Source organism: Rhinoraja longicauda, chromosome 5 (assembly GCF_053455715.1).
Source record: "Rhinoraja longicauda isolate Sanriku21f chromosome 5, sRhiLon1.1, whole genome shotgun sequence".
Classification (NCBI taxonomy): domain Eukaryota; kingdom Metazoa; phylum Chordata; class Chondrichthyes; order Rajiformes; family Arhynchobatidae; genus Rhinoraja; species Rhinoraja longicauda.
In genome coordinates, this window is record NC_135957.1 from 44,523,636 (window position 1) to 44,548,762 (window position 25,127).

General features: G+C 43.3%; 1 protein-coding gene across 1 annotated transcript in view; it reads right to left on the reverse strand.

Moving 5' to 3' along the window:
• The window catches only part of LOC144593592 (trifunctional enzyme subunit alpha, mitochondrial-like), a 56,042-nt gene that overhangs the window by 26,071 nt on the left and 4,844 nt on the right, over positions 1-25,127 (reverse strand). Inside the window, exons 2-9 of the mRNA XM_078399405.1 lie at positions 22,292-22,333; positions 19,940-20,010; positions 16,646-16,779; positions 16,058-16,196; positions 15,460-15,579; positions 5,686-5,788; positions 4,161-4,283; positions 249-367 (exon numbers count right to left, since the gene is read on the reverse strand). Of these exons, the coding sequence (XP_078255531.1) occupies positions 249-367; positions 4,161-4,283; positions 5,686-5,788; positions 15,460-15,579; positions 16,058-16,196; positions 16,646-16,779; positions 19,940-20,010; positions 22,292-22,333 (851 nt within the window). The remainder of the gene's footprint in view (positions 1-248; positions 368-4,160; positions 4,284-5,685; positions 5,789-15,459; positions 15,580-16,057; positions 16,197-16,645; positions 16,780-19,939; positions 20,011-22,291; positions 22,334-25,127) is intronic.

Consider the following 25,127-nt stretch of genomic DNA (forward strand, 5'->3'; position numbering starts at 1 on the left):
AGTTTGTACATTTTCCCATTGACCGGTTTTCTCCGGGATCTCCGGTTTCCTCCCATAGTCCAAAGATGTACAGGTTGTAGGTTAATTGGCTTGGTATCATTGTAAATTGTCCCTGGTATGTTAATGTACAGGGGTTACACGTCGGTGCAGACTTGGGGTTAAGGGCCTGTTTCCACGCTGTATCGCTAAACTCTAAAACCAAAACTAAAAACTTGGGTGAGTTCAAGAAAAACAGGTCCGATAATTACCTCAATGATCTTCAGTGGAGCAGGATAAAGGCCCTTGGTTTGTGCCATCACTTTTTTTTTTACCATTTTGTAAATCTGTTCCCTGACAAAAGTGAATTTCATAGCCCAGGACTGAATCCCTGCAAAAAACAATTGTATAATAAAAACAAATGTTGTGACATTTAGGAATCTGTATTTGCTCATCAAATTTAACATAGATAATAGCATAAAGCGCTTCTCAAAAGAAATAATGGAAATGGCTGAAAAAAATAAGCTTTGAGGGAGATTAAATGAGAAGAGAATGTAAAAAATAGTTTGAGAGATTTGGCGGGGTAAAACTCTGATGCTAAAAACCATGAGCAATACTCAAGAACACATGTATGTGCCAAATGTAGAAGTCCAAATTGAAATCTAGATTGGGAGATAGAACTGAAGGAACCTGCAAAGGCTACACAGATTCCCCAAAGACTTCCCGTGATCTCGTAAGGCACACCAGCAGTGTCTTAACTTACTTGCTAACATCCTGGATAGATACAGCTCAAGAACACTTGAGACTCTCCACATCATCCTGGAAAAATAATTGTGTAGTCAAGACAATCTTGTTACACATTTTACGTCCTTCACCAGGATTCTGTGGATGCAATACTGTCCAATATTGTCCAATTGACAATCTACATTAACTCTTCAGAACAAGGGCAGCAGTTTCCCTCCAAATCTCACATTTGGAAACACATTACTGTCTTTTTATCATTGTTGAGTCAAAATTCACCTTCATGATATGCATACAGCAGTTCAAGGCAACAGCTTATTACCCTCTTGAGAACAAGGTAACATGCAATAGATACCACCCTTACAAGTAACCATCACATCCCATGATAACGGCAAAAACACATTTTCCTTTTTGTGCCAACAACATGCAAATGTTTTGAAAGAAATTGCATTTTACACACGAAAAACTGATGACAATTTATGTATCTTTTATTTATAATGAATGATCTCTTTGGCACTTTGCTGCCGTAACACTGTAAATTTCCCCGGTGTGGGACAAATAAAGGAATATATTGTATTGTATATTGTATTTGCAAAGAATGCCAACTATGGAAGAGGTTTGCCAGTGTGTCGTACAAAAAATTAAGTGGTGCACCTGACAACAAACTAAACTGAACTGAAGTTGAGTCAAAAATTTGGGGAGGGGAATAATGATGGGGAAGATTTCATCTTGATCACAATTATACATCTAAGACAGTTAAAAAGAAAAGGACAGATGAAATAAAAAGTCAGAGTATCAAGTATCCCGATAGGCTTTAGAAGGATGTTGTCAGCTAGAGAGAAATGCTGGAACCATGAAAACAACGAAGCACTGTGAAAACGGTTACGTGATTGGCATCTGGTGAGAGCAAAACTGAAGGTAACTTCATGGCAAGGCAGTGTGGCCTTGAGAAGATAAGGTGTCTGGGAACGGCCATTTTTGCAAAGGGACTGGATGATGAGAATGAAAATATGAACAAGCAACATAATTAAGAATTCTCGAGCCTGATAAGGAAGGAAGATGTGTTTTGTTTATCCAGTCTTTGGATGAGTGACAACTTGAAATGATTAACCAGGGTTGTGAGAGCCTTTGATTAGAACAAAGGCTTCCTTTAGAAGGTTAAAGGAAAATATAGTATAAACAAAGGGCAGTCAAAGACATCATCAGCAACAACCCAGGAACAAGCATTGGTAGAAGGTGGGAGCCAAGTCCGAAGGTCAGATAAGAGTACCCCTATCAATAGAGTGAATTTGGCTAATTCATTATACAAATAATATCCGAGTCCAAGTTATGAGTCTTATGATTTCGTGTAAGAAGTGATAAGCTGAAATAGTAAAGCAACTGAGAAATTATTAGAAGTCAGTGGTTTGCATGTATGTTTAAGTAACCTGAATGCTAGTAAAGATTAAGTAGTAGCACCGCAGCACCTCATATTTCACTTCGGCAGCTAACAACCCAGCGGTATGAGCATTGACTTCTCTAACTTCAAGTAACCCTTGCTTTCCCTCTCTCTCCATCCCTCCCCCTTCCCAGTTCTCCGACCAGTCTTATTGTCTCCGACTACATTTTATCTCTGTTTGCATTCTCCCAACTAACAATGATCTATTCTCCATTTTCCTTGATCTCCATTCCATTTGTCCTGTTTTCACACCTTACATGTCCTTATCTATGTACCTCCCTCTCCCCTGACATCAGTCTGAAGAAGGATCTCGACCTGAAACGTCCCTCATTCCTTCTCTCCAGAGATGCTGCCTGTCCCGCTGAGTTATTCCAGCATTTTGTGTCTATCCTGGTATTAAACCTTGGCTTAGAGTCTTTTGATTGGCATGTCACTTGATACCCTATGGAAGTAATAGGGACAACAATTGGCTCTCTCAACACAAGACCACTATTTTTTACCAGTTTCTACAATTTCACAAGAGAAAAAAGTTAAGGGTTAGATAGCATATCTGGATAAGTAACGTTTCAGGTCATAATCAGGAATAAGCTTTTAAGATCTGTCAGCTAAGAAGCCATGTCGGTCAGCTTGAGCAAGGGATCGACCAGAGATATTGACTATCACAAATTTGAAGTATGGAACAAGTACGACCATCCAAAATTGCTTTAAAAAAATTGTCTGCAGCCGACAAAGGCGTTTCAGCAATAAATGTGCTGAAAGAGAAATGGACTTGGGTAGTGTAATAGGGGTAAAATGAAATAGACAATCTTTGACAGTGCATTTGTTACTCAAGGCTCATTTTGAATTCAAACATAAAATATCCCTAAAAGGTCAGAAGTAACTGGGAAACATGATCACTTCCAATCTGTCATAGACTATCCAATCTTGGACATATCATCTGTCCTTCATTGTCAAAAACTTGAACATCCCCCCAGCAGCATTGTGGAGTCGCCGTTATAGACTTGTATAGACTTCAGAGGTTAAACAAGACTGCTTCTCAAGTGCACTTAAGGGCCTGTCCAACTTAGGCAATGTTTTAGGCAACAGTCAAAGTCGTAGCAAATCGCCAAAATATTCGTTTACCCTACGACAATGACCACGACAATGCCGAGTCAAGTCGAGATTACACCATCTTCGGAAACATCGTGAAATTCCCACGCTTATCAATACTTCTCCGGCGTCCTAATTTTCGCGAAAATTACTGACAAATCTGTAATTACTTGAGAGTTTTGAAATATAGCATCTTGCCCGGGTTACTTGAAAACCACAAGCCTCACGGTAACAAGGCATAAACTGGATTGACTTCCAGTTTACTAATAGCAATATTAAGAAATTTAATTTTAAACGTGGTTAAATGGATTTTTGTGCAGAGTGTGGGCATTCTTTGAAAATGTACGGGAGATGCATATCTGGTTTCTGGGTTGGGAGCCTACTTGGGAGGGGAAGGGGGGGGAGGGGGATGGGAAAGTTGGGGGGCGAATGGGGGTGCGGGGAGGGGAGAGGGGGTGTGGGGGGGGAGGGGAGTGGGGGGAAGTAGGGGTGAGGGGAAGGGAGGGATGCAGGAGAGGCTTTGGGTCCACGGCTTGCTCTGGTTGCAACGCTGGCAGCACGGGGCCGAGGTGAGTGGCACCCTCTTCCCTTCCCTGTCCCCCCTCGCCCACCCACGGCCCCGGGAGACACTCCCCGCCCGGCAACAGGCTTAGTCAGTTGGAGAGGGTTGCTGAGACCACTGGATCGTCAGTTTGGGGGGAGGGGGGGTTGCCCCAGGAGAGATTTGGACCCAACAGGTCCACCTCAGTCTAGTATATATTAAAACTTCAGTCTCATTTGTTGTGTAGGATAAAGTTTATCAAAACTTGTTAAACTTAGCATGGAAATATGCACATAAATCATTTATTGCAACATAAAATACATTAAAAAAAATTCTACTGTTACACAGGAAATTATATTTTGATTCCTAACTTACGGTCCATCATTTTCTTATCCTTCTTGAGGGAGATCTGTTTATTTGTTATTCCTCTGGCACAATCAATTGCCACTTCTTCCAAGTATTCCACTGTCCTCTCTTCTGGACTTTTCAATCCAGGCCCTACAAAAAATTAAAAATTATTGCAATTTTAACTACAGACAAAGTTTTTATTATCATGTTTCAGCACTGGAATATGGTTAAAGTTCCGCCCATTGTTATTCATTTATTGCATTTTTGATTATTATATTTCATCTGTGTTTATTGTGTTTTACAAGCTTGTTAAGCTGCGGCAAATAAAATTTTCATTAGTCTGTTGCTGGTACGGTACATGTGATAATTAAACACTCTTGATTCTCGATCAGGTTAATTTATGCCAGTCTTCTTCCCTATCCAGTCATGAAAGTACGGGTCCGCCACCACTTTCCCGGCAACTGGAACGGAGCTCTGGAACTCCGGCCTGGTCAGAGGTGGCAGATCCATTCCCATTCGACTACCAAAGCCAAGTTTGCAGGCCAGTATCTTGGCTCCCCGGCAGTTCCAGTACCGTTGGACTCCTCACAGAGGCCGTGACCTCTGTTGATCCGACAAAATGGATAATCTAGAAAGGCCCTGGAACTTAGGGTACCAGAAAATCCATGATGTACGAGAAGTGATTGGATTAATTAGGGTCTATATTCCCTGATGGATAGAAGGGAGGGAATCTTCCAGAAACATTTTTTTTCTAAAAGGCTGAGACAGACGAGATGTAAGGAGAATGCTTTTGATGACTGGAGAGATCAGACCAAAACATCAAAACCTCTGGATTCACTGAAGACAGAACTCAAATGTGGAGATATTTCTTCACTCCACAGGTGGTGAACCTGCAGAATTTTCTGCCACAGAAGACAGCAGAGGCCAAGTCATTTAATATACTCAAGTGGTAAATAAATTTCTTAATGCCAAGGGGAATCTGGATATGGGGAGAAGGCGGGAAATGGGTATTGAAGTAGATTATCTCCCACAATTATGTTGAATGGTAGAAAAGCCTGAAGGTCCTACTTATTATCTATGTTTATGGGAACCATGGCTAACTTTTTCAGAGAGCAAAGTTACCAATCAAGGTGGAAGAGACAAAGTGAGCTGTGGTTTTGTTTTGTAAATTTTAGTTTAATATTAACATTTGTTTAATTTACATCAGCCAAATGTTTTAAAATAACTTTGATTTTTCTATTTGAATCTTCCAATTGTTTTTAATCATTTAAATCTATTCAAATTGTTTTTCAATAACCTGATAATAAGATTGTCAAGTTGTCAAAATGTCTTCAGGGCCAGGAATAGGGCTCAAGTGTTGATCGCTTGATGCCTAATTGCCAATTGCAGACTGCACCACTGTGCAAATGCTTAAGAAATAAGGCCCGAGAATTGCAAGTGAATCAAGCATGATCCAGTCCAATTAAGGCAGGTTTAGGCTGCTGGTAAACAAAAACATTTTTTGATGGTAAATATGACTATATATGGCTAGCAAATCTTAGAAATAACTTACCAAGGGGAGAAACTAACTGGTCCACCAAACCCATCTTCTTGGCTTTTTCAGCACGAATATTTCTCCCAGTCAACATGACATCAAGAGCATTAGGAAGACCAATCTGAGGATACAACAATGCAGGGAATTAGGACATTCAGTTACGTTCAACAAGTAATACAGAAAACCATATGGCCAAATGGTTTATGTCAGTTTTTGTTCCAGTCAAGCCGTTGCCATCTAATTCCTGCATTCCATCACTTCAATTGTCCTTCAGTTTTGTCTTGAGTGCATACATTTCATTTACCACTCTGGGAGCATATTTTGTAATCTTACCATCTTTTGGCAAGAAAATCTTTCCTAAATTTCTTGTTGAATTTATTAGAGATCGTCCTACATGAAGGCTTGCAATTTGTTTTCTTATTTTTGAGTCAGTTTGGGTTTTATTTGTTTTGTATTAATGCCCAGCAAAATTAGCTAATGTTGGCTAATATGAAACAAAACCCTAGTCTCCAGTGAGCCCAAATTGGTAATAATAATGCACATGCATCCACAATTTTTCCGCTTCCTGGGAATCCATATTGAGGAGGACCTGACGTGGAGCGTGAACACCTCTGCGCTGCTGAAAAAGGTCCAGCAGAGACTGCACTTCCTGAGGGTGCTCAGGAAGAATAACATCACTCAGAGACTGCTGTTGTCCTTTTATCGGTGCTACATTGAGAGCATCCTAACATACTGTGTATGCGTATGGTACACCAGCTGCACAGCGGCTCAGAGGAAAGCGCTCCAGAGGGCCATTGACAACGCCCAGAGGATTGTCGGCTGCCCTCTACTTACCTTGGAGGACTTACACAGTTCCCGCTGCATCAAAAAATCCCAGAGTATTATAAAGGACATTTCCCACCCCGGACACTCCCTGTTTGAACTGTTACCGTCAGGCAGACGGTACAGATCTACAAGGACAAGGACAAACAGACTTAAAAATAGTTTTTACCCCACTGCTATAAAGGCACTAAATGTAGCCGCCAAGGAACGCAGGGGCGATACATAATAAGAGACTGTGAAATCGACAGAAGGATGTAGGGTTGGGTGTTTATGCGTGCTATTTTCATGATATTTATTTTAGTTGTTTATCTTTTTTAAAATATTTTACCTTGTATGTATCGTTAGCTTTTAGAAATGTTTGAATGGTGCACTGACTGGCTGACATTTTACAATTTCGTTGTACATGGCTCATGTTACAATGACAATAAAGGAACTATTCTAATTTCATTAACAAACAAAAATTTACCAATACGTCACTGTCATGTGCAAATAGATGGGATTAATCAGTTTAAAAACCACATTACATGTAGCATTATTAAAGCAAATGCATAAACATTAATGTTGTGCGTGCATAATGTAAAGTCTTAATGACTTAAGGGCCGTTCAGATTTTTATTCCTACTTGCTTAGTAAAAATGATAAAAACTGAGCAAATCAAGCTTTAAGTACATTTTGATCTTTCATTTTGGAATCTCTTCAAATGCAATAATTTTCACCAATCTATTCAACTCAATTATTTTAAAGGCTTCAATCAGGTTAGCCAGTGAGTCAGCTCCTGTTTCGTAAGCAAACGTAAACGTCATAAATGTAAGCTAGCCAAGAATATAAAGGAGGATAGTAAAAGCTTCTTTAGGTATGTGAACAGAAAAAAATGAGTTAAGACAAATGTGGATCCCTCGAAGACAGAAACAGGTGAATTTATTATGGAGAACAAGGAAATGGCAGACAAGTTGAACAGGTACTTTGGTTCTGTCTTCACTAAGGAAGGCACAAACAATCTCCCAGGTGTACTGGGGGACAGAGGACCTAGCGTGACAGAGTAACTGAAGGATATTCATATTAGCCAAGAAATGGTGTTGGGTAGACTGATGGGACAGAAGGTTGATAAATCCCCAAGGCCTGATGGTCTGCAGCCCAGGGTACTCAAGGAGGTGGCTCTAGAAATCTTGGACACATTGATGATCATTTTCCAATGTTCTATAGATTCTGGATCAGTTCCTGTGGATTGGAGGATAGCTAATGGTATCCCACTTTTCAAGAAAGTAAGGATAGAGAAAACAGGGAATTACAGACCAGTTAGCCTGACATTGGTGGTGGGGAAGATGCTGGAGTCGATTATCAAAGATGCAAATAATGGCGCATTTGGGTAGCAGGAACAGGATCGGTCCAAGTCAGCATGGATTTACGAAGAGGAAATCATGCTTGATAAATCTTCTGGAACTTGAGGATGTAACAAGTAAAATGGACAAGGGAGAGCCAGTGGTGTAGTGTACCTGGACTTTCAGAAAGCCTTTGATAAGGTCCCACACAGGAGATTAGTGGGCAAAATTAGAGCACATGGTATTGGGCGTAGGGTTTTGACATGGATAGAAAATTGTTTGGCAGACATGATACAAAGAGTAGGGATTAACGGGTTCCTTTCAGAATGGCAGGCAGTGACTAGTGGTGCTGGGACCGCAGCTATTTACAATCTACATTAATGATTTAGATGAAGGAATTAAAAGTAACATTAGCAAATTTGTAGATGACACAAAGCTGGGTAGTAGTGTGAACTGTGAAGAGGATGCCCTGAGGATGCAGAATGACTTGGGCAGGTTGGGTGAGTGGGCAGATGCAGTATAATGTGGATAAATATGAGGTTATCCACTTTGGAAGCAAGAACAAGAAGGCAGATTATTATCTGAATGGTGTCACGGGTGTCCTTGTACATCAGTCACTGAAAGTTAGCATACAGGTACAACAGGCAGTGAAGAAAGCTAATGGCATGTTGGCCTTCATAAAGAGAGGAGTTGAGTATAGGAGCAAAGAGGTCCTTCTGCAGTTGTACATGGCCCTGGTGAGACCACACGGAGTATTGTGTGCAGTTTTGGCCTCCTAATTTGAGGAAGGACATTTTTGCTATTGAGGGAGTGCAGTGTAGGTTCACAAGGTTAATTCCCGGGATGGCAGGGGGTGGCTTTTGCCACACTCAGTTTTAGTCTCCAGGTCTTAAGGTAGCCCACGACAAGTTCCATATCCGCACAGAGCACATCCTCAACATTTGACCAACTCTTGTCCGAGTGCAGTAGAGCCAAGTCATCTGCGTATCCATACCGGCGCGAGGTCGTGCGTGGCAGATCGCTGATATAGAGGTTGAAGAGCATGGGGGCTAGTACCGAGCCTTGGGGGACTCCGTTTCTTAGGCGTCGCAGTCGGCTAGATTGTCCATCGCTGGTCTTGAGTACAAAACTGCGGTTGGCAAGGATGTTGGCAAGGAACCGCACTAAATGACGGTCAGGGATGGTTCGGAGGAGCTTCAAGATCAAGCCCTGGTGCCACACAGTATCATAAGCGGCGGTGAGGTCCACCAGTGTGATGCCCCCCTTGTGACCCTTTTCGAAACTGTCTTCGATGTCATTGGTCAGCTTGACTATTTGGTGGGTGGTGCAGCGTTCACGCCGGAATCCGGCTTGTTCAGCGGGTAGTTGAGGGTCAACAATTGGATTGAGCCAGGCCAGGAGAAGCCTTTCGAGGAGCTTGTACGGGACACAGAGGAGTGAGATGGGCCGATAGTTCTTTGGGTCGTCCGTAGGCTTGTTTGGTTTTGGTAGCGCAATGACGGTGGCTTTCCGCCAGATCTTCGGAATGAACTGACCAATGAGGCAAGAGGAGTAAATCTCACAGAGCCAGACCAGGCATTTAGGACCGCAGTGTTTCAGGAATTCTGGGGGGATGTTATCAGGACCCTGAGCTTTTCCACATTTCACTTGAGAGAAGACAGAAGAAAGTTCTACAGAGGAAAAGGGTGCTGACAGGTGCCCATCAGCGCCTGGAGCTTTCCAAAGATTAGTGGTTTCCTGTTTGACAGAATGAGTATGGTTCTTGTCGGCGTCTTTGGTGGCCATTGGCCTGGAACTGGTGGGCGATGGAGTTGGCCGTGACAGGGCAATGTTTTGGGTGGCTACTTCGACCGGTGAGGCGATTGAAGGTCTTCCACGCCACCCTACTGGAGTGTGTGAAGTCGATTCCTTGGACTGTCTCTTCCCACTGCTCTCTGCGCTTCTTGTCAAGGCAGATTGTCAGTTCCGCAGCCTTGGAGACAGCTTCTTCGACAGGTTCAGCGTACAGGAATGCGTCGTAGCATGCGTCACACTCTTCGTCCCATGTGGGGATGTACCGGTGATGATAGCCACGAGGAATGGAACTCTTTGCTGCCCTGATGAGGAGTTTGCAGAGGGTTGAGTAGGCATTGGCCAGGTTGGTGGGGGTGGGAAGGCTGTCGATCCAGAGGTCCACCAGACTTGTGAACTGGTCCCACCTGGCCTTGCAGAAATTCCACCTCTTCGCAGGTTTGGTTGGGGCCGGCTCGATGGGGTTGTCCGGAATAATCAGAGGTGGACGATATTGTGATTTCGGGAAGTGATCCAGGGTGATACGGTGTGGGAATGGTCCATTCAGGTTTGCAAAAGCCAAGTCAGGGTTGGTAGTGGTGTTCCACCTGCCAGATCGGAAGCTGTCCGGTTGTTTTGGGTCATACAGGAGTTGAACGCCAGTAGCTGAGGCCCAGTCTTCTAGTGCAGCGCCATCTGGGTTAGTTGAACCAGATTAGTTCCTATATTTCCTGGATTAGTTCCTATATTTAAAACCATCTGGGTTAGTTCAACTGTGCAGATGATGGTGTGGACATTCCCTCACCACTACTCCAATATTAGCTTGACAATCCCTCCGAGGTGCCAATAGCAGGAGAGAAGAAAAAGTAGTGTCTGATAAACCAAGCTTCTACTGTGTTTTTGTATGTTCCAGGCCACCACAATATCCTTTTCACTTTGGCCAGAACACTGCATGATATTCTGTATTGTCTCATCATAGTTAGCTGTGTTCAATAAAATGTCTCTGCTTTTCAATCATTCTGGAGAGGAAGATGATGATAGTTCTTTTTCTTAACCTTGCTGATTTTACTTTACTGTTTTGCTATTCTGGTGGGGAATTTACTCAAGTGTGCATTGGACCAATGGGCAACATAAAATGTCCAATGTCAGATCACTGGATGGAAATTGGCCTAAAGTTGTAGATTTGTGCATTAGCTTAAGAATCCTGAATTAGTGATAAATACATGAAGCAATATCATTTGGCACTGAACTTAGCATTTCTCCAAGATATTTCAGCACACATTGTATTTGTCGTAAAAGATTTAGGTCACTTGTTTGTCCAAATAGCTCAATAAAGATGGTCAAACATAGCCTCTCTCTGAAACGTATTTGCAGCTTTTCTATATTTTCCTCCTTTAATTTTTTTATCTATGTCTTTGTGTAAAAATTCCATTCTGCTTCCTACCACACAAATTCATGTAAATATGTATGCATAATTCTGGATTTGTTTGCACTTTTAAAATATAGGAACTACAGTTTTCCTTCGTTCCCTGATGACTTTTCTAATGGAGATACAAGGAACTGCAAAGGTTAGAATCGAGCAAAATCCATAGTGCTGAAGTAACTCAGTGGGTCGGGTAGCACGCTGGCAATGGAGTCGTCGTCCCAGGACAGGAAGGTCAGTATGGCAATAGGAGTTAAAATGGTTAGCAACGAGGAGATACAACAGGCCTCAGCGGACAGAGTGCAAGTGTTTCGCAAATGGTCGTCTAGCCCATGCTTGGTCTCGCCAATGTAAAGGAGACCACAACAAGAGCACCAGATGCAGTAGGCAAGGTTAGAAGAGGTGAATGTGAACCTGTCTCAGCTGGAAGCCTTGCTGAGGTTCTTCTCCCCAGGCAAAACAAGGATAGTTCCCCTGGTCCTCCCCTTTCACCACACCACAGCCATCACGTCCAACACATAACTTTCCGACTTTTCCACCATCTTCAATATGATCCCACCAACAGTCACATCTTCCCATCCCCATCCCTTTATGCTTTCCGCAGGTACTACTTCATTCCCAACTCCTTGAGTCACAAAAGTCGTGGGCCCATGTCACAGCACCCGAAAAGGGCCTTCATATGGGTGCTGCAAGGGCGACCTGTGTGCACCGCAGCGAAGGAAAATATATGAGCTGTCGGCGCATACGATGGAGTGACACCATGCCGAGACGTTGGGACAGGAGACAGGGTGCTGAGCCTCTCCCGCAGATGGACCAACATGGATGACGGTGACTCCTTGGGGCCGCCCGCGGTTGGAATAAATTCCCCAGGCGCGGTAAGTGGAGAGCTGTAAAAAAATTCCGCTGTTGAATATTACAAGTCCTCCTTTGGGGCGGTGCGAATCCCCAACAGGACCCACGGCAACGCGTCCATTCTGCCGGAACCGGTGAGGCGTGCCTTCAAAGTGTCCCTCAGACAGTGGTGGAAACGTTCCACCCACCCATTGGACTGGGAGTGGTAAGCCGTTGAGCTGAGTCCCCAACAGGTGAGCCATCGTGGACCACAGCTCTGACATGAACTGGGCACCCCGGTCAGACGAGATGTTCAGCGGTACTCCAAAACGGGCAATCCAATAGGCCACCAGGGCACGTGCACATGACAGGGCCGAGTGGTCGATGAGCGGGGTGGCCTCCCGCTACCGTGTGAAACGGTCCACCACCGTAAACAGATGTGAGATGCCGTGGGATGGAGGCAGCGGCCCCACGATATCAACGTGGACATGGTCGAAACGCCGGCGAGGCACTGCAAAGTCGTGAACTGGCGGCCAGATGTGCCGCTGAACCTTCGATGTTTGACATGCAATGCATGTTCTGGGCCCAATGACTGACCTGCTTCTGCGACCCATACCACACAAATTTTGCAGCAACCAACGCCGTCACCCGGATAGATGGGTGGGCCAAACCGTGAATGGCGTCGAAAACCCGACGATGTCAGGCCGCCGGAACAACAGGCCGCGGCTGCCCCATGGTGTCACAAAGTACGGTGATGCCGGTGGGACCCAAAGGAACGTCATCGAGAACCAGACCTGTGATGGCAGTTCGGTACGCCTTCATCTCCTCGTCCGCCAGCTGCGCCACCGCCAAAGTGGAATAATCAATTCCCGGGGCCATGTCAAGAATGGCTATCACAGCCGGGCAGGACAAGGCGTCCGCGACCTGGTTACTTTTCCCGGCGATGTGGCAGATGTCGGTGGTAAACTCCGAGATTGCCGTGTTGGTGCTGCTGCCGAGCAGACCAGGGGTCCACAACCTTGGCGAAGGTGAGAGGCTTATGGTCGGTAAAGTCGGCCCTCCAGGAAATACCGAAAATGCCAGGTGTAAGGCGAGCAGCTCCCGATCGAATGTGCTGTACTTACGCTCTGCCAGGCTAAGTTACCGGCTGAAAAAGGCGAGAGGCCGCCAGTGACCGTCAAAAGATTGCTCCAACACGCCACCGACCGCAGAGTCCGAGACATACACGGTTAGTGCTGTGGGGGCGTCGACCTATGGATACACTAGCATCGTCGCCCCACGGATACACTAGCATCGTCGCCAGAGCCAATGCTTCTTTCACCTCTTCGAAAGCCGCCACCACGACGTTGGTCCACTGCATGTCCCGCCGCCTCCCCGACAACAGCTAGAACAAATCGGTGATAAAATTGAACCATGTCCACAAACTCCTGCAGGTCCCACACTGTGGACGGCCGCGGAATCCGGCAAATGGCCTCAACCCTGTCTGGTTAGGACGCCGCACCATGCTGCGTCACATGGTGGCCCAGGATATCGACGGCTCGGAGGCCGAACCGGCACTTATCCAGGTTGATCACAAGCCCAAATTCATTGAGGTGCTGGCACAACAGACGGAGGCGGGTGCAATGCTCCTGCCGTGAACGACTCGCCACCAGGATGTCGGTGTCCATCAGGCGTTGGAATGCCTGCGCGGCGTTCTTAAGGCCAAAGGGCATACGCAGGAATGCAAACAATCTGTAAGGGGGGATAATGGCAGTTTTCGGCACATCCTCCGGTCGCACGGGGATCTGATGGTAACCCCTGACCAAGTCGATCTTAGAAAAGAACTTAGCCCCAGTCAGATGGGCAGAGAAGTCCTGACTGTGTGGGATGGGGTACCGGTTTGCAATTGTGGTGTCATTCAGGCAGCGGCAGATGCCACAAGGCCTCGAGCCACCGGAGTCCTTGGGAACCGTGTGCAGTGGGGAAGCCCATGGGCTGTTTGAGCGTCAAACAATTACCATGGCTTCCATCTTCCGAAACTCCGCTTTTGCAATCTGGAGTTTGTCGGGGGCCAGTCTGAGGGTGCGGGCATGAAGAGGTGGCCCCGAAGTGAGAATATGGTGTTGAACCCCATGCTTTGGGTTGGTTGAGTTGAATTGAGACTTCAGGATTGCTGGGAAATCGGCCAAAATTTGGGCATAGATGTTATCCACCACTGCCACCGGGTTGCGGACTGGCACAGCGGATGCAGGAGGGCGCAAGGGGATTGCTTCAAGCATAGAAACATGGACAAGACATTGTCCCCTCACGTCCACCAGCAGAGATAACGCCCAGAGGAAATCCACACCCAACAGTGGCTGGGATACATCCGCCAGTGTAAATGGCCAGAAAAAGTGGCAAGCGCCAAAGATCAGGGATATGGTGCCGATGGCACAACGCTGACTTCGGCCCTCATATCCACTAGAAATCTTTGGCCCGAACGCCGTTCCCAGGCGTATAGGCGGTGAATCTTCCCGACCGCCGTGGTGATCACCAGCGGCCGGCCCCAGTGTTTCCCGTACAAGGCGGGCGGCAATGGCGGGCCACCGAGCCCCAGCGCTGATGGTAGAAACACTATGCTCCTTTACCGGCTTCTCCGGCAGGGCTCCACGGAGTCCCTGGCGGGCGTGGATGTAGGCCGCTGCACCTTCCAGGGCACTGTGGACACCTAATCCAGCGCGCCCACTTCCTGCTGCCTGGCCAGCTACAGCTCGTCAGCACGCTCTGCTCGAACCAGAGGGTCTTGGAAACTCACCCCTGCGAGGAACGGGCGAGTATCACCCGGAAGCTGCTGCAAAAAGGCAGGGATGGTGGCCGTCTATGAGCAAAAGTATCTTGCTCATTAGGACCAAGGGCTTCCGGTAGCCAAGCCCGCCCATGTTGAAAATATGGGCCACTCGTTCCAGACAACTGAGGCCAAAGCTATGGAGCAGCAGCGCCTTGAGGCCCTCCTATTTCCTGGCCGCCGGTGGATTCTGCAGGTAAGGAAGTACCCGACCGGCCGTCTCTTGTCGAGCGCGCCGACTATGTAATAGTAGCGGGTCTCATCAGTCGTGACCCCGCGAAGATAAAACTGCGCCTCGGCCTGTTGAAACCATACCCGCGGCTGGGCGGTCCAGAAAGTGGGCGGTTTCAGGGTGACTGTGTCGAGTGGTCGGTGGCGATGGTGGATTGGTCGCTGGCGGTGTGCATTTTGATCCACCAAAATCTCTATTTTGGACGTCGGCTGGTCACCATATGTACGGACACGGAGCTGTCCGTAGAAGAATGAGGCACCACACAAAGTTCGTTCAACACCACTTTAATTCCCTACACACTACTCCTCTCTCCCCTCCCTGCCGCGTGCCAGCTTCCCGTACTCCCCCGGGGCACCTCGTGACCTCTCCCGAGCCAAAAGTTATGTATTGTACATGGTTCACCACCAGGGGCCACTACAGTATTAAAGTATAATGCTGCATAGACCCATCGAGTCTACATCAAACCCTTTCTCCAAGTTACTTCAGCTATACCTGACTGTTCCATTCAGACTTTTAACAAAAAAGGACAGTACCTCTGAATTCAGTCATTTCAGTTTATACTGCAATCAAATTCATATGTTGGAATTAATTACCATCTTTGGCAATCGCTGAGTGCCACCAGCCCCTGGCAGTAAACCAAGCATGACCTCTGGAGTGCCCAGTATTGTCTTTCTGTCCTTTGTTGCTATCCTGTAATGGCAGGCAAGTGCGACCTGTAAACACATTCAATAATTTATTTCAGTGACAAATTAACAAATATCATTCATTTTTTTGGCTTACTAGGCCAAAAATAGTGCTCCAAATCATCTGGCCCTATATATATATATACACATACACACACACATATCCTTCACATGAGTATTTCAAAATAGGGATAAAAATGAGCTCATATTCAGCTTACTAAATCACGTATATGCCTGATGTTCAAGATGCAAATTAAAGCTGTGTATTTGGGTTTTAACATACTGTCTGCGATAATTCTTCAATGCAATTAACTGGTCAGCCAGCTTAGTGACATCACAGTTTGTAGATACTGCTGTTCCTATTGCATATATGATTGATAGCTGTAGACACAAGAAGAGGGGATGTTCTTGCCAGATGTGTTTTTTGATCAATATTGAGCTCTTCATTGGCGATTACAAATTCTTATCAAATAACGGGAGAATTATAAAATTGGAACACATTCCATACCTCAAGACCTCCTCCAAAACAAGAGCCATGGATAGCAGCTACAATTGGTTTGGTGGATCTTTCAATCTTCTCAAACATTTTTTGCCCTTCTTGAGATAAATGAACCACCTCTTCAACAGTTTTACAGTCTTGTATCATGCTGCAAACAAAAAGATTTTACATGACTATATTTAATGTTAATGTAACCCCCTTATAACACAACTTTATTGGGATTCATGGGATTCAATGTCAATGTTTGGATGACCATAATTGAACATAATATTCCACATATGGCATCGCCATATCTTGTACAACTATGATATAACATCCCAACCTATATTCTCAGTCCTTACTGATGAAGGCTGGTTTTCCAAGTTTTCTTCATGAACCTGTCTACATACAACACCTCTTTCTGGGAACTATGTACGTGCTCCTAGGTCCCTTCTATTATAGAAGTTGACAGAAATTGACATCATGCGGGAGAGCTCACCGCCAATTGTGACTATTCTTCCTCTTTGGAAGAATTAGTCTCACCCCACTGCTCTTCTGCAGTCCTGCAAGTAATTCATTGAGTAATGGCTGGAAGTAGATTTAAAAATTGCAACCTACTTGATGTCAGCCCCAGCGATAAAACATCCTGGTTTTGATGAGATGAGGACAACACTTCTAACTGCATCATTTGCCCAGATTTCATCCATCACTTCAGTAAACTCTGCATTTAGCTTTTGATTTAGAGTGTTGACCTTGACAGAAGCAGAAGGAAACACATTTTAAAGCATTAAATTACATTATTGTGTCATTCATAGAACCTCAATGAACATCACTTCTTATATTCATCTTAACTTTTCATTTTGGGTGATTCCATACTGAAACGCAATGATTTAATACTGAACTATTGTGTGCTATCAACCTTTATTTGTGTTTTTGAAAATATTCCTTTCTGGGCCAGATCTCCATACCCGTCATCTTTCAGAAATTAATTCGTCGAATCCTCCAGTAATCTCGCCTCTGCAACTACGGATCCCAAATTAGCATTACTGCCCCCATATCTTGTAACTACATATCCTCATCAGAGACTCTCCTATTAGTAGAAATATTATCCTGTCGTACCCTTAGGATATTGTACGTTTCAATAAAATCACCCATTATTCTTCAAAATTCCAGAGAATTGTGAGCCAACTTGGAGTTAAAATTGTACAACACCAAAACAGGCCCTTTGGCTCAATTGCTCTGTCAAATCAATGCCTATCTATCCTAATCCCATTAGCCTGCATGCGGTCTGTATCCTTCTATTCCTTTCCCATCCAGTCCGTCCACATGATTTTTAAACATAGTAACTGTACTTCCTCTTCCACTTCCTCTGTGTTGAAAAACGTGCACCTCAGAACTTTAAATACATCCCTCACACCTTCAACCTATTTTAAACTTCCACAACCAGGAAAAAGATCATATACTCTATACCTATGCCCTAACAATTTTATACACCACCATATGGTCACCAAACAGCTACCTATGTGCCAGAGTGGAAACTCAGCCTACTTAATTCTCTCCTTATAACTACAGTCTGCAATTCCAGGCAACATCCAGGTGAATCTCTTCTGCATTCTCTCTAAGGCCACCAATTCCTTCCAGCAATGTGGCAACCAGAACTCCAAGAGTGGCCTGGCCAATGTTTTGTATAGGTGCAACATGACGTCATAACTGTTATACTCAATCCCTTAGTCTGTGAAGGAAAGCATGTCAAAAGTCTTCTTCACCACCTGTCCTTAACCAGTTGCTAGGCCTACAGAGGTTTAGAGATGGGAAGGAAATTAATAATTAAGGGAACTTGGGAGGAGATGAGAAACCAACCTATGTCAGTGAGTATGCAAGAATCAGTGATAAGTAAGTAGAATTTGGGGTTTAGTTAGGAGAGGGGAGGAATGTGGGGTTATCTTTGTTTTCCAAGATGATTTGAAGCAGAGGAGAGCAATGTCCAACAATAATTTGTATGGTTCACCAGATGCCTTGTTCAACAAGGAAGAATTGATTCAAAGAACTCGGCATGTCGAGTTATTTGATCCACCGGGCCCATGTCAAAGCACTGAAAAAAAAGCATTCATTAATGCATTCAGTGACTCTTGTCCTTTTCCCCAATTTAATTATTTACTGTTCCGAAAGCTAGTACATCTGCCTCCACACACCCAATCTATTCCAGAACACAACTTACTGCAAAATATCTTTTCTCTACGTCACATTTGAATGCTTTGCTAGTTACATTAAATGTGTCATCCGATTACACACCCTTCTTTATTTCAAAATGATTTGTGCTTTATAAATCCCTTGCCAAATCTCCCCATTTATTATGCTCTGAGAATACTCTTTCATCCTCAGTCTTTCAGCCCAACTCTATCATTTTCTACTGCACCTACTTTCGATCTTTAATATTCCATTTCAAATATCTCTCAGAAAATTAGACAATAATTAAATTGAAACCTACCCTCTATTTTATAAAGATAACTAACAACTTCCTAAATGTTGTGCCTTCTAATACAGCCTTGTGTCCAATATGGATTTTCAATTGGTTTTCTGAACTTATCCTATTTAATTTCCCATTTCCGCAATGGTTAAAGCATTTCCAAGTTTAAAAAAAATCATTTTCAAAGAAATAAATAATGCCCTAAATACCTAAGACAAAGTAATTTATCAGTGTTCCCACAACTGACCCTAGATGATATCAAACCAACATTCCTATCAGTCGGAAAAACAATTTTGATTTCATCCTATCCACTTGTCCAGTCCCTTTGGACCTACAATACATGACACCTCACACGCCCTTCAATAACCTTTAATTTCTACGCCCCCACTGCCTCATCTTTACCATGGACATTCAGTCTCTTTATACCTCTATCTCCCATCAGGCCTTCCAGTTCTTTCTTAAATATATTTATAGTCAATTTTCATCAACTAACATAAGTTGTCCTTACCCTCAACAACTTCTCCTTTGACTACTGTCACAAGTTGCAGCCATAGACACTTGCATGGGCCCCAGCTACGCCTGTTTTTTTGTCAGTTATGCTGAACATTCCTTGTTCATATGTACACTGACACCATCCCCCAACTCTTTCTTTGCTATATGGAGACCACACCCATGCAGAACATATTGATTTCATTAACTACTAATTTTCACTTTGCCTTCAAATTCACTTGGACTATCTCTGACACCTCTCTCCTCTTCCTTGACCTCTGCCTCCATCACAGGGGACAGACTGTATTTATCTATTTACCTTAGTTTACAGATACAGCATGGAAGCAGGCCCTTCAGCCCACCATGTCCACACCATCCAGCAATCACCATGTACACGAGCATTATCCCACACACTTGGGACAATTTACAATTTTTAAAAGAAGCCAATTAACCTTCAAACTTGTAAATCTTTGGAGTGTGGAAACCAGAGCACTTGGACAAAACCCATGCAGTCGCAAGGAGAATGTATAAACTCCGTAGACAGCACCTGTAGTCAGGTTGAACCCATGTATCTGGTGCTGTAAGGCAGCAACTCTACCACTGCCCCACTGTGCTGCCCGGGCACTGCCTGCTGCACCTTCGGTGTGAAGATGAGTCCTGACCTGAAACATCCTCTATCCATGTTCTCCAGAGATGCTGCCTGACCTGTTGAGTTACTCCAGGACTTGTGTTTCACTCATGATTCTAGCATCTACTGTTTCTACATTTCTCATTTACAGTGAAGTTGGCAGCTTGCCCCATTGACAAAACAGATGCAAAAGGTACACTTAGCACCCACGCCTCCACAGTTTTCTTTTAGTTGATAGCCTTCCAATTTTTCCATTTGGATGCCACTTTTAATATATATACATTTATGATAAATGTAAAGAGAACCAAATGCTCAAAAACATTATTACCTTAGAGTTTGGCGTGTTAAATCGTACAACTGCAACATCACTTTTGACTTCACAATTGACATGAGTCCTCTCTATAAAAAGGACAAAGATTATGAAATGCAAGAACTTTAATTTTAAAAAGCAATTCTCAATGCTCTCCTAAGTTTTTTAAACTGCCTGGAAATCTCTAATTGGAATATAGTATAGTGGTGCAGTTCGTAGAGCTGCTGCCTCACAACTCCAACAATTTCCAGCATTTCCTGTTCTTGCAATGGATTTCCATAATTATCATGAGCTAGAGCTTTAATGAGTGTCTAAATACTTAAATTCCATGTAACGCAAGTTAACTTTCCTATCAACAGTCCAAGAGTCTCTGGCTTACACTTCATAAAAATTCACCCTGTAGCAAAGGAGATCAAAATACAATTTCTAATTATTGTCATAAAAATGTAATTATTCATTAAAAGTAAACTGGAGAGAACAGAAGGGCAAAAAGGGAACAATAGCTAGGTATTGTAGATAGCATTAAGGATAGTCGCGAGAGATTTTATAAAGGGGAAAAGGGTTACTAGAGAGAATGGGATCCCTCAGGAATCAGCAGTCAACATTGTGTGGAGCCACATGAGATGGGCAAGGTCCTCAATGAGTATTTCTTTTCTGTTTTTACAGTGCAAAAAGATAGGACTGAGGAACTTGGGGCAGTCAATGGAAGTGTCTTGAGAGCAGTCAGTATAACAGTCAAAGTGGTGCTGAAGGTCCTGACGATTATATGAAGGTAGACAAATCTCCTGGGCCGGATCAGATATATCCAAGGACAATGTGGAAAATGAGAGAGGAAATTGCGGAAGCCATTGCTGAAATTTACGAGTCGTCATTAAATACAGGTGAGGTGCTGTAAGACTGGAGGGTGGCAAATGATGTGCCTCTTTTCAAGAAGGGCTCCACAGAAAATGCTGGGAACAATAGGCCAGTGAACTTAACATCTGTAGTTGGAAAGGTACTAGAGAATATTCTGAGGGATAGGATATACACGCATTTAGATGGACAAGGAATGATGTGGGAGAGTCAGCATGGTTTTGAACATGGGAAGTCGTGTCTCATGAATCTGTTTGAGTTTTATTGAAGATGCGAGCAAAAAGGTTGTTGAGGGCCGAGTTGCAGATATTGTATATATGGACTTCAGCAGGCATTTGACAGGGTTCCGCAAGGTAGGCTGCTCTGGAAGATTAGATTGCATGAGATCCAAGGAGAGATAGCTTAATGGATAGATTGTTGGCTTCATGGAAGGAAGCAGAGGGTAACGGTACAAGGTCGATTCTCAGACTGTGTCTGAAGAAAGGCCTCGACCCGAAACATCACCGATTACTTCTCTTCAGAGTGGCTGCCTGTCCCGCTGAGTTACTCCAGCTTTTTGTGTCTATTCTCGGACTGGAGTGCTGTGACTAGTGGTGCGCCTCAGGGTTCGATGCTGGGCCCATTACTGTTTGACATATTTTTCAATGATTTGGATGGGAACGTACATGGCAAGGTTAGCAAGTTTGCAGATGATACAAAAGTGGGTGATATTGCAGATAGATGGATGTCAAAAATTGCAGCAGAATCTTGTTCAGTTGACCAAGTGGGCTGAGGAATGGTTGATGGAATTTAATACAGAAAAATGTGAGGTGGTACATTTTGGAAAGTCAAACATGGACAGGTGCTACACAGCGAATGGTAGAGTGTTGGGAGATTATTGTAGAACAGAGTGTTCTAGGAGTGCAGGTACATAGTTCCTTGAAGGTATAATATCTGCCTAATCCTTGTACCTCTGTTGATCAACTAATTGTCTGTGCAAAATTTCTCTAATGGATGCCATGAATTATTATCTTACTATTCAGAAAGAATGCCATTGGTAAAGTATACCATTTTTAGCTCTTGGCAATGCAACCCAAAATACACACTGGTAGAAGAGCTAATCTGATTTGTGGACCATAAAATAAAAAGCCAATTAAAAGATTAAATATCCAAATATTAATTTCAGACATACATAGTGCACCCTTAAATACTTTTTTTCTCCAAAACATTTAGTGTTGAAAGTTAGATACGGTTTCCATAATTTTCAGTATTTAATTTAAAACTATTAAAAAAAAAATTTAAAAATTAAAAATTGCATGCATTGTGATGTTTTCCTCTCAATCGTTGCTATTTTACATTGAAAAATAGGCTGGAGGGTCCAAATACAAGATGGAAAAAATGACTTGGAATTATTCCTTTATAGCATTTAATTACATTTTATCCGTAAATATCACAGTGTCCTATCAATATGCTCAATATTAACTTAAAAACAAAGATTATAAACAGCTTGCTTCTGATATTTTTGTTAAAAATACTTGCCCATCATAATGGAAGAAATTGTGAAACGGCGACAGAAGTAACCTAAAATAGAAAGATAGAAAATTGAAATTTGATGATTGAAGGCAAGCCAACTGAAAGGAAGTTAGAATTAGGCTTCCTTTGAATTAAATACATTAAAATATAGTTGCTTAGAAACAAACTAAGTTTTGAAATAGCCACTCATTATCTCCATTCTTTTTCATTCCAACAGCAGACTCTCCACTAAAAATAAATCATTAGAGCGACCAAAATTTAATACTGAAAAGCTGAAATTTCCTTCAATTACTTTTCTGGAATAGGAAAGTCACTGTCTTTGATTCACACCACCCTTCCCAAGCTACGAACACCAACCTTCACAGTTTGAAACAAAACTAGACTATTTGTCGCCTGGGTATTATTTTTGACCCCTATTTGTTTTAAGCCTATATTCATGATGTTTCAAGCATATCCAAGCTACTTTTAAACTAAGTTTACTTATCTCGACATCATCACCTGATTCCAGCCTTGCTGCAGCTAATATAACCTTTATGCTCATTTGCAACCTTTGGACTCAACTATTACCACCTTTCGTTTTGATCTTCTTTGTTCTCCTCGGAAAACTTTGGATTGTCCAAATCTTGGATGCCCATGTTTGGGTTCACAACATATTCCCTTTACCCATCAGTCCTGTGCTTGATGGATTACACTCCTGGGCAATAAGGTAATGACCTTGTAAACAAGTCCCTTCATAATCACTTCTTGCCCAGCAAGCTTCTGCAATACCTAAATATTTCAAAAAGGTACGGAACCTGCAGTATCCAAAGTTGTTTTGAATTTTCATTCTTTTTGGTTAATTTTCCAGCAAAGATTTCATCACCAGGAAAAAACATTGTGAAAAAAACAAACACAAAACAAACTCCTGGAGGAATTCAACAGATCAGGTGGCACCTATAACAAGAAATAACAGGACAAAGTTTTGGGTAGGACCCTTAATCAGACTGAAGGGTTAGCTTCTTGAATGAGAATATTTAGCTCATATCCCTCTAAACCTTTTCTATCCATGTGTCTATCTAAATGTCTTTTAAACATTGAAACAGTACCACCTCGATCACTCTCTCACAGATTCCCCCAAGTCACGTCTCAGCTTCCTACGTTCAAGGGAAAGCAGATTCAGCTTATCCGGTCTCTCCTTACAACTGTCTATAATCATGAGAGGAATAGATCAGGTAGATACATAGAATCTCTTGCCCAGAGTAGGGGAATCGAAGACTAAAGGACATAGGTTCAAGGTGAAGGGGATGTAATAGGAATCTGAGGGGTAACTTTTTCACACAAAGGGTGGTGCGTGTATGGAACAAGCTGCCAGAGGAGGTAGTTGAGGCTGGGACCATCCCAACGTTTAAGAATCAGTTAGACAAGTACATGGATAGGACAGGTTTGGAGGGATATGGACCAAGTGTAGGCAGGTGGGACTAGTGTGGTTGGACTGTATCACTCTATGACTCTAACTCAAGCCAACTAGACCCAGCAACATCCTTGCAAATCTTTTCACACTTAACAAGTTTCCCCAATTGTCTCATTCTGCAGGAGCATATCACTGCGATAACTGCTGATTTTAAACCACCAAGAAGTATATCTAACCTAAGCACCACTTAGCCTCCACACAGGCCAAAGACTCTCACACAAAGTCAGTACATACAGCTGAAACACAGCAGTCCATCCTCAACAACAAGCACTCTCACAATGGCAGCCCCAAAATATTGTCCATTTTTCAACCAACTCTCTCCGATAACAACACCAATTTCCCAAGTGTTATTCACACCTGCATGTCAGATTCCCTGCATTAAAATGCAATCTACCCTTTCTTTCTTCCCATGTATGTTATCGCCTATGTAAGCTCTGCTAATAGGACTTGAGTTTCTTGATATATTTGGTTGTTCCTTACCCCTACAATACACAAACACGTTCAGATAGCAAGCATGAGAACTGAATTCCTTTCTCCTTTGCATTCTCAACCACGAAGGTCAGTGTGGGATGAACTTGCTTACACCCTATTTTATGATCTCCAACGTAACTGATGGAATGGATGTGAAAACCATTGACTTTTCCACAGATGGAGCAGGAGATGCCTGATCTCCAGGCAAATGCGTAGTTTGTAAGGTGATATGCTCTTTCTGCCACTTTGCAGGGTCTTTTGTGTGCACCCAGTGTAGGTATGTGGGATTTTCAATACTATCCCAATTGATCAAACTCCCCGGTGGTCAAGGGGCCGTTAGTGGGGATGTGGCATCTTTTAATCTTTCGTCCTGTTTGCCTGATAATCCCTTCTTGCAACAGTACTGAGAATAGATAGCCTGTTTCAGGAATCTTGTGTTGAGCATGTGAATAATGTTACGTGCTCAATTCAGTGCTGGAGATGTCAACTGTACACCACTCTAAAGTTTGCTGATTTATCCTACCAGTGGGCTTGGAAGAATTTGCCGAGACAGTGATGAGTATCATAGGAACGAATGCATGTAAATGGCATTGGTCTTTTGAATTTATTAATATTATGGGAGCTTATTCGTGTGCAAGGGTATCCAGAAGTCGGACGTTCGTAACCTGGGTACAACTGATAGAACAGTTCCAATATTGCTAATTTTACAAAGCGAGCCACTTAATAAGTTATTGTAAGAAATGTGCCTTGGACTTCTAAAAGGGAAGTTTTTGTGATTTTGAGAAGAACACGTGCTGCCACGACTAAATTCTCCGTTGACTGACCTTTCCCCCATTTAATGATTTTACTGAATAATCGTGCTGTTCAGTCAACAAAGCAAATTGCATCAAATAAATGATTGTATTATGCAAGAACATTATC